This window comes from Ochotona curzoniae, unplaced genomic scaffold, assembly GCF_017591425.1.
Source record: "Ochotona curzoniae isolate NIBS_2020 unplaced genomic scaffold, NIBS_Ocur_1.0 contig_2599, whole genome shotgun sequence".
NCBI classification, from domain to species: Eukaryota; Metazoa; Chordata; class Mammalia; order Lagomorpha; family Ochotonidae; genus Ochotona; species Ochotona curzoniae.
This window is the reverse complement of record NW_024465520.1, coordinates 12,344,433-12,356,970: the sequence shown is the minus strand read 5'-3', so window position 1 is coordinate 12,356,970 and position 12,538 is coordinate 12,344,433. Positions and strand designations below refer to the sequence as shown.

The 12,538-nt window shown below is 41.2% G+C and overlaps 1 protein-coding gene across 2 annotated transcripts in view; it reads left to right on the top strand.

Annotated features, from left to right (window-relative positions):
- VEPH1 (ventricular zone expressed PH domain containing 1) overlaps positions 1 to 12,538 on the top strand; it is a 177,875-nt gene that overhangs the window by 94,674 nt on the left and 70,663 nt on the right. For both annotated transcript variants that reach the window (XM_040974935.1, XM_040974934.1), the window contains exons 7-8: positions 6,020 to 6,229; positions 6,792 to 7,189. In XM_040974935.1, the coding sequence (XP_040830869.1) occupies positions 6,020 to 6,229; positions 6,792 to 7,189 (608 nt within the window). The remainder of the gene's footprint in view (positions 1 to 6,019; positions 6,230 to 6,791; positions 7,190 to 12,538) is intronic.

Below are 12,538 nucleotides of genomic sequence, written 5' to 3'. Positions count from 1 at the left end.
GGCCAGCACAGATTTTATTGGACTGTGCAGTTCCATCTCTTGATAGCCACTGTTTTGATTATACTTTGTTTTCAGGATCATATCAGTAACGCTAGGTTTCAATACTATTATAATTCTCAAAAAAAAAAAGTTCTTCAGAATATTGACACACTTGCTTAAAATTTCCATTGAAGGAAGGCTCTACTCTTGTCTCCAACTGATCTGGGGCTGATAGTTTTGGCACACGCCAAGCAGGTTTGCCCTACTTTAATTTTTAGGTTAATTGTAGAAGATGAGCCATTTGAGATGTTAACAATGTTGATTATTGTTTCTTTTTTTTTTTCCCCTTCTTTAAAGATTTCATTTTTGTTTGAATGGTAGAGTTACAGAGAGGAGACAAAAAGAGAAAGTGAGAGAGAGAAGATGAAAGAGGGGAAAGAGAGGAAATGGACTCTTTATCTACTCAAGGACTTGAGCCATCCTTTGTTCTTTTCCCAGACCATAAGCAGTGAGCTGGACTGGAAGTGGTGCAACTGGAACTCAAGCTTGCAGCCATATGTGATGCTGTGGAGGCTTAGCTTACTATGGCACAGTACCCGGCTATTGTTCCTACTGCTGTGCGTACTATCCAATTAGGGCACAAACAAGATTACTATTTTCATCATAAATCGGTATGGCTTATCTGCCACCACAGGTTTCATCCTCAACATTGTATTTTTACCTTCTTATACATGTTGATAATTTCCTTGGGGCGTTGTTCCAACAAACTTCCTAAAACATCATTGATTTTTATCATTCTTCAACCAAAACTTCACCACAAACTTGATATTTTTATTTCAATTTTAGCAACATTCACATTGCTCTTATACGAACTCCTTTTGAAACTGATGCCTAATCTTTTCTATGGCCTCAAACTAGATCCTATTCGAACTTGTTGTAAGAAATTAGCATGATTTTATTGTGGTGCAAAACAATTTTATATCCATGCATAGTTTTCCCACACAGATTCTTTGAAGGTTTATAAGACCCTCATATCTGTATCCCAGTTCTTTCACACTCAAACAGTAGGAGAATCATTCTCCTTTAGCACGCACTCTCTGTGGATGGGAAAAGTCATTTTCCATCCTTTGTGATTTTGAGCAGAAGAATTTTATCTTCCACATTTAGTGCCACCTGCACAAACCTCTCTTTTAGTGTCACATGTTCACACTAGCCAACAGCCACTCAAATTTTGACTACTTGAATTTTCCAGATGGATCCATTGTATAATCTATTCTGTTACATAACTACCTCAGGAATCTGGTGATACAGTATCATTAAAAACATTTCATATGATAAAATGTGAGATTTATAATTAGAAAAAGAAGTGTACATCACTAATCAAGAAAAGCCACAAACCTAGATCTTTTCGCCTGTGATGTCATTGTCATTCTATTGCCCCACATTTTTAAAAATTTGTTTTGAAAACTCTGTGTCTGGGACTAACATTGTGAAGATGGTTAGGCTGCAATGCTTACATCCCATATAGCTACTGAGTCAATCCTCAGCTACCCCATTTCCAATCCAGTTCCCTGCTAAAGCACCTGGGAAAACCAGAAAAGATGTTGCAAGTTATTGAGCCCAAACCACCAATGTGGGAAGGCCAGATGGCTGCAGTTTCAGTCCTGGATGTTTTGGCTATTTGGGGAGTGACCCAGTGGTTGGGAGATCCCTCTGTTTCCCTCTGTCCTTCCCTCTAACTTTACCTTTTTTAAGCACCTTACATGAATGTAATAAATTCCGGAATCATTACATTTAGGTAAACTTCTACCTTTGGCATGGCCACATTCTGATCCTCCACACGACTGGGAGCTGCTCGTGCTGCCCTTTGCCCATGAGCAGAGGCAGAACAGAGTACCCAGAACCTGGGCCTCTTGCTGTCCTTTCCTATAGCGTTGCTGGGTAGCTGTTCCAGTGGGGTTATAAGTAGCAGCCCTGCAACAGAGGATAGCTCTAGAGAGCCAGGGGAGCATCTCTGTCCTCCTTAGGATGACTGATGACCTTAGCAATTGCTGAGGAGGAGGGAATATAATACCCTAAGAATTTAGGACTCTGGCATGGATTTAGTCCATTGCACCTCCTCACTTGTCTAACAAGCTGAACTCTGCAGGAGTGCATACTCTGGACATGGGAATGAAAGCCAAGTTGTCAAACAGGAACTCATATTATTTTTCTTTGATTTAAAGAGCCGGGAAGAGAAGCTGCCAGTCTCTGCCCCTGCCAGCTTTTATAGTGTCCTCATCCCCAGGCCCACGGAGAGCAACAAGCTGCCCAAGAACCAATTTGTTTCTTAAGGGAGTCCCCAATGTCACAAGACAAAGGCAGTTAGGTCTCCTGCTAGGCATCCCTGGAGGTACTTTTATAAACTTTGGCAACAGAGACCAGGAACCGTGCAGATTGGAAATCGTCTGAGCCTCTTGTAATGTGATGGTTTGAGTTGGGGCCAAGTTAATATTTAGGGGATTATAGTGCTCTGGCCAAGGTTTCTGTACAATTCCCACTGGAATTACTAGTGACAAAAAGAAAAGAAATAGCAGCTGACAGGAGTCCGGCCTGCTAAGCCTAGTCTCTCCAGTGAGTGACTCGAGGAGTACCCGCCTTCCTGTTGCATTTCCGCACTGTCCACACAAAGTGTGTTCATCCCTGGATAAAAAAATCTTGATTTTCTGGCAACTTTTCTCTCCTATCATTTATGTGAAAAGCAAGGGGAGAAGTGAAGGAGCGGGGACTGCTTATCAGCCTGGCCTTTTAGCTTCCATTGCCTAACGTTCCAACCTACCGGAATCAAATGTGGTCCTTCCTCCCTGTCAACAGCATTGTGCAGTCTCCCCATGTGGATTGAGAGCCAGAGCAGAAAGCTCTCGTCAAGTTGCCGTGGGGCTGAGGTTGCCTCCCGGACTTTTCATTGCCTTGCCACTTCTGTGCTCTACAGATCTCCAAATCAACAAAACAAGAGAGTCTATGGAACGGAGAGGCGTGGTGCCGAGAAGCCCGCTTGTCAGCCTCATCTCAAGGTCGTTGCTTTGTCCCAGACAGTTGTTTCCTTTGTGAGACAGAGAGACAGAGACAGGCCTAGCTCTTATCTGCTGCCTCATTCCCCAAATATTTGCAACAGTCTTGCCCAGGCCAGGCTGAAGCCACGACCTAGCAACTCAATCTGAGTCTTGCACATAAGTCACAGAAACCTTTGCTTGAACCATCACCTGCTGCCCTCTAGCATGCCCATTAATAGGAAACCAGGATCAGGAGTTAACATCAGGATTCGAACCCAAGCACTTTGATATGAGATGCAGGTGCCTTAGCTTGGCACCCAAACCTCCAGGTTACTGGCCCCAGACCAAACTGTTGGTCATTTGCAGATTCTTCTGTTTGCTCTCTGCTTCCCTCTCCATGTTTCATTTTTACTAAATTTCCCCAGGGGGCCAGACGTGGCCATACTTTATGGACATCTGGTAGACTCCAGGAAGTAGTGATGGTGGGCAAGCTGATTTCTGACATGTACAAAGGTCTCCGTTCACTTATTCTACATACAATTCAGGTACCTATGTGTGCCAGGCACTGTGCCAGATCCAGAGGAACAAGATGAACAGTGCTGGCCCTAGCCACTAAGCAGCTGGAGTTTATACCAGAGTAGCACTACCAGACTTAACAAATAAAAATATGACAGCCAATTGGATTCAACTGAACATTAATTTTTAGCGTTTTAGTGTATCAATTTTAGTAAAACTTTTTTTTAGCATATCCCACTAGAGACATTCTTACATTTAACAAATATTTGTTGTTTACATGAAATCCAGATTTGACTAAATGTCCTGTATCTTACTGACACGCCTATGATCGAGACCTTTAAGGTTGGGAGCTGTCTAACCTCAGAGCCTCTTTCAGGCCCAGGTCTTCTCAAGGAGATACCACAGGTCAACCTGAGAGTGAAGGAAGGGGGGTCCCAGCTCCCTGAACGCTCATTCATGCAGGCTCCAGTGCTTGGGAGCCAAGCAACAGTGCCCTCCTGCAGGCTGCTGCCTTGGTCTTCTCCAAGGGCCCTCAGTTCCCTTCAGGATACGGACTGTTGATCTGCCTGGATCTGGGACACTGATGTGGTCTCTATCGAGGCATTGACCAGGCAGATATAGCTTTCAAAGGTATAGTAATAAAACAAACAATAACAGTCATAAAACTTGACATTTATTGACTACCTTTATGGACCATACTTCATCCTAACTTGATCATTTGGCCTTTCCAATAGCCCTGTGAGTTAAGTACAGCTATCTGTACAGTTATAGATAATATAATTATTACAAATAATGCAACAAATAAAAAGAAGATACATATGGAAAGCCATAGAAAATCTATAGAAAAAAAGTTATATAGGAAAAAATGTGCTAAAATTTTATTTCCAATAGCTTATTAGGCAATAAAAACCAGCTTGATTATCTGACAAATTGTCTAGCCTCTGAATTTGTCCCACCTGCTGCTATCCCCAGGTTGGACTTGCATGTGGACTCTGACCAAGAGGGTATAACCGTGCTAAGCCAAATGCCTACTGCTGTCTCTATAGATGAGTTGGAGAGTAGTATGAATAAGCTGGGAAACTCTTTTTGAAGGGAGACTGTCTGGATTCCGGGGCTAGCTCAGGCAGATCATATTAGGTTTGAGTTGGCATGCAGGACACTCATTTGGTACCCAGACTTAGAGATTTAGTTACTGTAATAAAAAGGAAGCCTATATACTTGGTGTCAGAAGTGTGACAATGAAAAATAACTTACTTTGTAAGTTTTGTTTCTACAAGGACAGCATAAAACACCAACTATTATGGTTGCCAATGATTGCTAAATAAAAATTAAAGTAGACTTGGGTCAGTTCCACATTAAAAGACACATAAGGGAAAATGAATGCAAAGTGCTCCCCAATCATTCGTCACATTAGTGAATAGCAAAGAACCATGGGATTTCAAAAAGTTCTCGGAGGGGCAGTTCATGTGACCTAAGGCTTAGCACAGCTGCATCCCTTTTCAGAGTGCCTGAATTCAGGTCCGGATCTGCTCTTGATCCCAGCTTCCTGCTGATGCACACCTTCAGCAGGTGCTACGGCACACCAGTCACGCTCGTGGAAGAGCTGAATAAGGCTCCAGGTGCTTGGTGTTGGCCTTACCTAGCCCTAACTGGAAAATGGCCCTGCGGATGAAAACACTGCCAAGCTCTCTCCTTTTCTCTCTCCCCTCTCAAATAAAAATATATATACTTATTTTTTAATTTATACAAAACAGATTTAAGAGATAGATTTATTTTGGTGCCAAAAACTTTGAAATCTATGCATTGCCTCTTGATAATAAACATTTTCCATGAACTTTTTGAAGACCTTGTGTATTTCTGCAGCTTATCCATAAGCCCTTATTATAGGACACTGTTTGCCCTCAGAGTGGGTCCAGTATTACGGCACACAAGGTCCATACCTTAAAGCGGTAATCTTAGTAATCCAGAGTAGTTTATAAACTCTACTAAAAGATATTGGAAACTACCAATATTATTCATAGAAAGCCTCTTTCCTCTAACATTCTCAAATTCAGAAATATTTTTTCTTAACACTGATTTCCACACAATTTTTTAAAAGTAAGCTTTCAATAGGCCAGATGAAGTATTCTTACTATGTGCATTTAAGTTCAAAATGACAACACATGTAAATTTTCCAGAAAATGTTGTCATGAATTTCATGAGCAAATTTTGCAGCGTCTATAAGCAGGAAGGTGGTTGACAACAATAAAAGCTGTTTTTTAAGTCTCTGAAACCTTCAAAACTGAAGCACCATCATTTATAAACTGACAGCATAAGCCACAGAAGCAATTTCAAAGACCTATGCCCACATTAGATATTCAACAAATATTTATTGAAAAGTTAACACATAAAACTATCAGGCAAAGTTTTGATATAAAAGGTCATTTTAAAACAACACTATTCTGAATGCTCTGTGTGACAAACTGCGGGTACGATGACTTCTATTCCTTCAGGAGAAAAACCAGTGCTGAAATCGAATTCCCAGAGAAACCGAAGGAGACTAAACTCACAGTTAGTGAAAATGAAGACTGCGAGAAGCTCCAAGCTAAAACGCAAGCCTGCACAGCCAGAATAAATACTGACAGCAACATTCCCGGTTCAATCAGAAGACACAGTTTGGACCAAGTTTCTAAAGAAAAAAGAAAAAACATGAGATTTAACAGGTATATTTGGCTTGTTTTGTTTAAAAAAAAAAAAAACATATACACTTCATGTTTGCTGCTGTTTTTGTTCTCATTTTGTCTTGGGGTACTTTTTATGGACCCAACGTTTTGTCTTTTCATGATAAAATATCATCCTCAGTGTTTTCATTATTGAAAGCAGCTCACTATCTTAAATAAAAAATACAAGTAGGAAACAAACCTATCACTATTTTTTAAAAATACCTCTTAACTAGTCATATGCCAAATTAAGAATGACTGTCAACAGTATCTCATGATTTCTGATGAAAAATTAGAAGCGAAAGTAGAAAAAATACTAATATGGAAATCTGTCATTCTGCAGTCAGTTTTGCTATAAAATTGACTTGTAAATCTTTGGTTGGAGAGCTGACCTAAATGTTTAGAGGTTTGGTATCTTGATAGACTATGTTTTCTCAAGCTTATTAATAGTTCCCCATTTCAGAGGAAATGACTGTCCCAGGATTACTACTATCTCTTTTCCTAGTCAGTGAATGGTGACTCAACTTTATTATCTATTTTAACTTGCCCTTTGTTGGTGCTATAGGTCAAAAAGTTTGGCTTTGCACTCTGTGCTCAAAAAGGCTGTGAGTTCAGATGACGGGGAAGATGTGGAAAGTGGAGATCGCCCTGCCAGCACCTCCCTTTCAGAAATAGACCCACTTCTCCACGGAAGCGACAGATTCTTCTCTCAGACAGACTCTGATGAGCGACAGCTGAGAAATTCCTCTGTTTCATACCCAAGTATTGTATATATCGAATCAGAGAAACTACCAGAAACTGTTCGAGGAAACCACCAGGAAGAAACTGCAGGAACAATGGCGAGCCCTGTAGAGTATGACGATAAACTCTACCTGTACTTAAAGGAAAACCTCGACAGAGTGAAAGCGTATGCTGTGGAAATCGCAAAGAGGATTCCAGTCCCCGATCAGTGCACCATCGAAGGTAAGCGCTTTGAACTTCTCAAGCCTGAGAAATTTCTGTGTCTTTTCAAGTGGGGAAAAAAAAAACAGCAATCAAATTGCCAACCTCTTATATGAATCTTTTGCAAAATAGATTATTTTCAAATATTGTATGTTATCTTAATCCCATTTTGCAATAAGACTGATCATCTTACTATTTCCTAGTTGACCTACTTAGACACACCTAAAACTCCTGTTCCTCAGGTTTTTGCCAACCTGGAGACATTGCTTCTGGTCCGCTGTTTCAGTGATCAGTAAAATCCTGGAAGCCCATGTCACAGAAGCAGGCTCCGAGTGGGTTTCTTGCCAGAGTTTCCATCCATATAATTATCAGTGTAGCCACACACTGCATTGAGCGTCGGTTCCAACCTTTCACGGTGCTGAAGTACTCAAGGCGCAGCTACAAATCCACAGATACAATGGTGATGTAGGGGAGGAGCTAGTGACGGTGCAGTCTAGTCTAAAAGCAAAGGGCGAGGTGAAGAAAGGCAGGGAACCAGGCGTGACATGTATTAGCCAGCTCCCCTGCTGACACATTGGTATAATTAACACAAATTTGGCACTAAGCAGGCCCAGAATGGGTGCCAGCCATTGCTTTTCTTCCAGCAGTGTAACACTTGCCTAGGTGCAAGACATCCTAGGCAGTTGCCTATAGCTGGGGAATACTTTTGTAATTTTCTGGGTAACTTCTCACATAGGGATATGTGTAAAGGAACAGAATAGAAACACCAGAATGGAGTCCACACATGTACAGCCAACTAATTTTTATTATTATTACATTTCATTTTATGATACAGTTTGATAGGCTCTGGGATTCCCCCAACCCTTCCCTCTACCCTCCCCCCATGGTACATCCACCTTATTGCAGTATTACAGTTCAAATCCAGTCATGATTCTTTCATTGCAAGCATGTACCATGCATAGAGTCCAGCATCTTATTGTCCAAATAAATTCAACATTTTCTTGGGGAGACCATCTCTGGTCTGAAGGCAGAGCTGGCAGAATAACGTCCCAACCCATTAAAAGCCATAATATATCATCAACAACGTTTTATATCCTTATGGAGTTAACTGACATGGTATTGAGTGACCAATATGTTAGAAAATGCAAGTTCTTAACCACATCCTATGATTACTTCATTGACATTTCAATTTTAGTATATATACAACTAGCTGATATATACCTTAAGATGGCTATAGGGTACTATTCAGCTGTCTCGTGTCTATTTTCTTTTTTATATATATATTTTCATTTTTGTACTTAGCAGTTTGTAGTGCTGAAGCATAATTTTTACAGAACTTGGTGGATTTTTGGATAGTCCATGCTGACTTATAACTCTAACAAGGCATTTGTCAATAGTTGAAGCGCAGAACAGTTTTAGGAGGGGTGTGCAGAAAAATCTTCAATACCCTAGTGAGGAGTAACTTATCTTTGTGTCCTGCCAAGTAAGGTATATGTGAGTCCCAGGCTAACCATTTCCTATCTGGTACTGAGCTTTCCTTGTTGTTCTCTGTCTATCTAATCTAATTTTTTTTGGTGGAGGGCTCCGGAGTGACCCTGATGGTTCAGCCAACTAATCTTTGACAAAGAAACTGAAAGCAATCTGGGGGGGAAATCCTGGTCTCTTCTGCATTTAAAAGTCACCCAAAGAGCAGGTAGAAAGCTAAGATAAAGAACTAGGACTACGTCAAGCTAAGAAGCTTCTGTTCAGCAAAATAAATGATCAACAGGGTGAAGAAGGAACCAACAGAACGAGAAAAAATCTTCGCAAAATCTATAGAAGGGTAAAATCCAGGATTTACAAAGAGCTTCAAAAACTCAGTGACAGCCATAACAAACAACCGTGTGAAGACATGAGTGAAGGAAATGAATAAATGAATAAATATTTTTCAAAACAACAAATTCAAATGGCTAGCAGTCATATGAAAAACACGCTCAGCCTCCCTGGTTAGTAGAGAAGTAGAAACAAAAACCACCTGAGGTTCCACCTAACTCCAGTGAGACTGACCTACATTCATACCCTTACTAATAACACCTGCTGGTGTGAATGTGAAGAGAAACACCCCACTTCACTGTTGGTGGGAGTATAGGCCAGTACAACAACTATGCAAGTTAATATTGCTTACGGAACTGAAAATTGATCTGCCATATGACCCAGCTATCCCACTTTGGGGAATCTATCGAAAGGAAATGAAATCTGCATATGAGAAAGAGATTGGCAGTCCTATTTTTCCAACAGCAGCTCTCTGATATCCCTCTGCCCTCCACAGGCTTTGCTTCAGTATACACAATTGCATCCTATGTGGCACTGGCGGGAGTCTGAATCCACTCTGATCTTCCACCCAACTGCTTGTGGTTCTGCCACTCTGCTTCTGCTCAAGGTCAGATTAAACAAACCAGCACGATGGGCAGTTCTATGCTGAGTTCCAGCGAACTCACCTTCCCGCCTGGCCTCAGGTGCAGTTCCACTCACCAGTCGCTGCTGGGGTGTGTTACCACTGCAGCACCATTCTGTGTCTCTGCTTTTCCCCCATGTCCATGGGTTTCCAGGCGTCCCTCTGCCATTGGCCTGTCTGCTCCTATTTCCCAGGATCACATCCTCTCTGCTTCACTTCGGCTAATCCTTTCCCATCTGTTTAAACCTGTCCTCACCCTATTCCACCACCTTTCCTCTGTTATGGTGTATTTTATACTCTTCAATAGGCCCTTCTAAACTTATTATTGCTTTAAATAGAGGGTTATATAACCCATAATAAGTATTGTTATCCTCTTTTAGAGAAGCTTATCCTGAATTTATCATCAGTCAGCCCTTATTGCTGTTTGGGGACTGCCTTTCCACCAAGGGACCCACTGTTGCACACAGTAATCCTGAGCCATTGACAGTGCCAGCACAGAGAAAATTCCAGACCGGTTTGCCACAAATCAAATTTCAGTGTAGTGAATGCTATTTTCCCTTATCCTTTCATTATGAAACTGACAGTGTGCTCTCCCTAGGGAAACAAAACTGTCCCTGGGTATCATTAAATCATATTTAAGGACAGAAAACACAGAAAATATATATATTTTTCAGCTCTGTTTGTGATAAAGAGTTGGTAGCAAGGAAACTGAAAAGAGATTATATGCCTCAGTGGAGTTTTGATAAGACCAGAGAGAAAGAAAGAATGGGGAGGCTAGCAATCCCTCCCTTGTGCTCCAAACAACCACCAGTCTCAGGTGATGGAGAATCTGCAGCTGCTTTCCCAAAGATAGGGGTAACTACGGGATTAGCCATTGGGAGTCCAGGTGGATAACTCAGCAGGCATTTATTCATGTTCGAGGTTACATGTGGAGAGCTGCATGGTCAGGAACAGCAAGTGAGTCTGCCTGACAGAACCTCGTGTTGCATATTGTCAGCCTCCCGGGAGCAAATAGAAAAAGAGCAGCCAAGGACAGGGAAATTTTGTGTCTTCATTTTTGTCCTGTCCTCATCAAATTTTCAAAAATTATTTTATGGAAAATAATCACTTTTCAGATGGGATGCTTACTATTCACTATCTCACAGACACAAGCAGGTAGAGGGTCAATGAACTACCCTTAATATTCTCTGATCTCTCAAAATCAAGGAATTTGTGATGATAAAAGTGTCCTCTTTTATATTCCCTAGGCATCTTATGAGACTTGTTTGGGCCTCTTTGTGTACTGTCAATCTCATTTACACTCACTCTCTCAGTAACCAATACTTACTGACAATCTGACATGTGCCAGGTATCTATGCTGTGGGCAGGAGATCTAGTTGTCTGCAAAACATCATGATGCTTGTTCTCACAGATCTTACCCTGTGAGGTGAGTGTTTTTCAAATCACCACTGTGTGTACATGCACAGTTGCAAAATGAAGTGAACTATTTGCAGGCAAGGAACATGGTTCTGTAATAGTGCATCACCTGAAATTTGATCTCAACAGGGAGAACCAGGGAGGTTTCCCTGGAGAAGGGACTCAAAGAGAAACGTCACAGGTAAACAGAGGGGTAGGGATAGGCAGCGTTGTCAGTCAGGGGAAAGAACCTGTGCAAAAGTCCTATGGAGATAAAGAACATAGCTCATTCCATGGGTTCAAAGTTGGCCCCAGAGAGAAGTGATGGGAGTTGAAGTGGAGTGAAGTGCAAATATCAGTCCTTGAGATAGGGTAATGCTTCATGTGTAGGAACTTAGGCCAGGTTACATGGATACACTGATAGTTAAAGATTCATGCCAGAGGTATTTCAAAGGGAAACATCCTGCAATGGGCCAGTTGGGCACCATCACCCATGGATGAAGTATTGAGACAATAAGACCTGGAAGATAGGAATCAAGTATTTGATTTTAGAAAAGTGAATTTTGAAATAATCACTCATTCTTTAAGTTTTGTTTTTCATGCATTTGCTTGACACACAGTTATGGAGAGAAAGAGAATCATCCATTACTCCCCAAATGGCCACAATGGCCAGAGCTAAACCAATATGAAGCCAGAAGCCAGGAGCTTCTTCTGGGTCTCATACATGGGTGCATGAGCCCAAGTGCTTGGCCATCTTCCACTGCTTTCCCTGGCATATTGTCAGAGAGCTGGATCAGAAGCAGAATAGCTGGGACTCAAGCCAGCACAGGCAGGGGATGCTAGCAACACAGGCAATGGCGTTAACCACTGCACCACAGTGACATCTGACTCTATTATTTTTTGTTAAAAAAAAAACCTTTTCTAACAACAGTTTTTTATTTCACAGAAAAATTAAGCAGGAATTAATATAAACAGTTTTGATAAACTCTTTGTACTCATACATGCACAATCTCTCCCTCTATCAGCAACTTGGATGATAGCCATGAATTTATACTCAGTGTATCCTCAAAGATCCTACAAGGAGAAGTCACTATTGCCCTGTGGGAAGCAGAGAGGACACATTCCAGGAAATAGGAAAGGGGATGCATAGTAGTTGTCTAATGGAGACTATCATATTTAGCAGCATGTCATTTAACTTCATGACATTGTAAATGTCTATTTTTCTTCCTGTTGTTGATTTTGTATTGTGGCTTTTCATTTAAGAAGATGTATAGTAACTGTGTAATGGAGACTATCTTATCCAGATGATACAATGCAATACGCATCTCTACTTCAAGATCAAAAATGGATTCCCAATGAAACTGTTAACTATATCTTGATAATAGGATGCTGGACTCTTTGCCATTGTCCATACCCGCAATGATGGATATATGACTGTTTATGAAGAACTATACTTTAGTAATAATATATGGGAAATCAGTAGAGGGAGAGGAGAGTTGGGGAGGGGGTAAGGAAAATCCCAGGGCCTATGGAACTGTTTC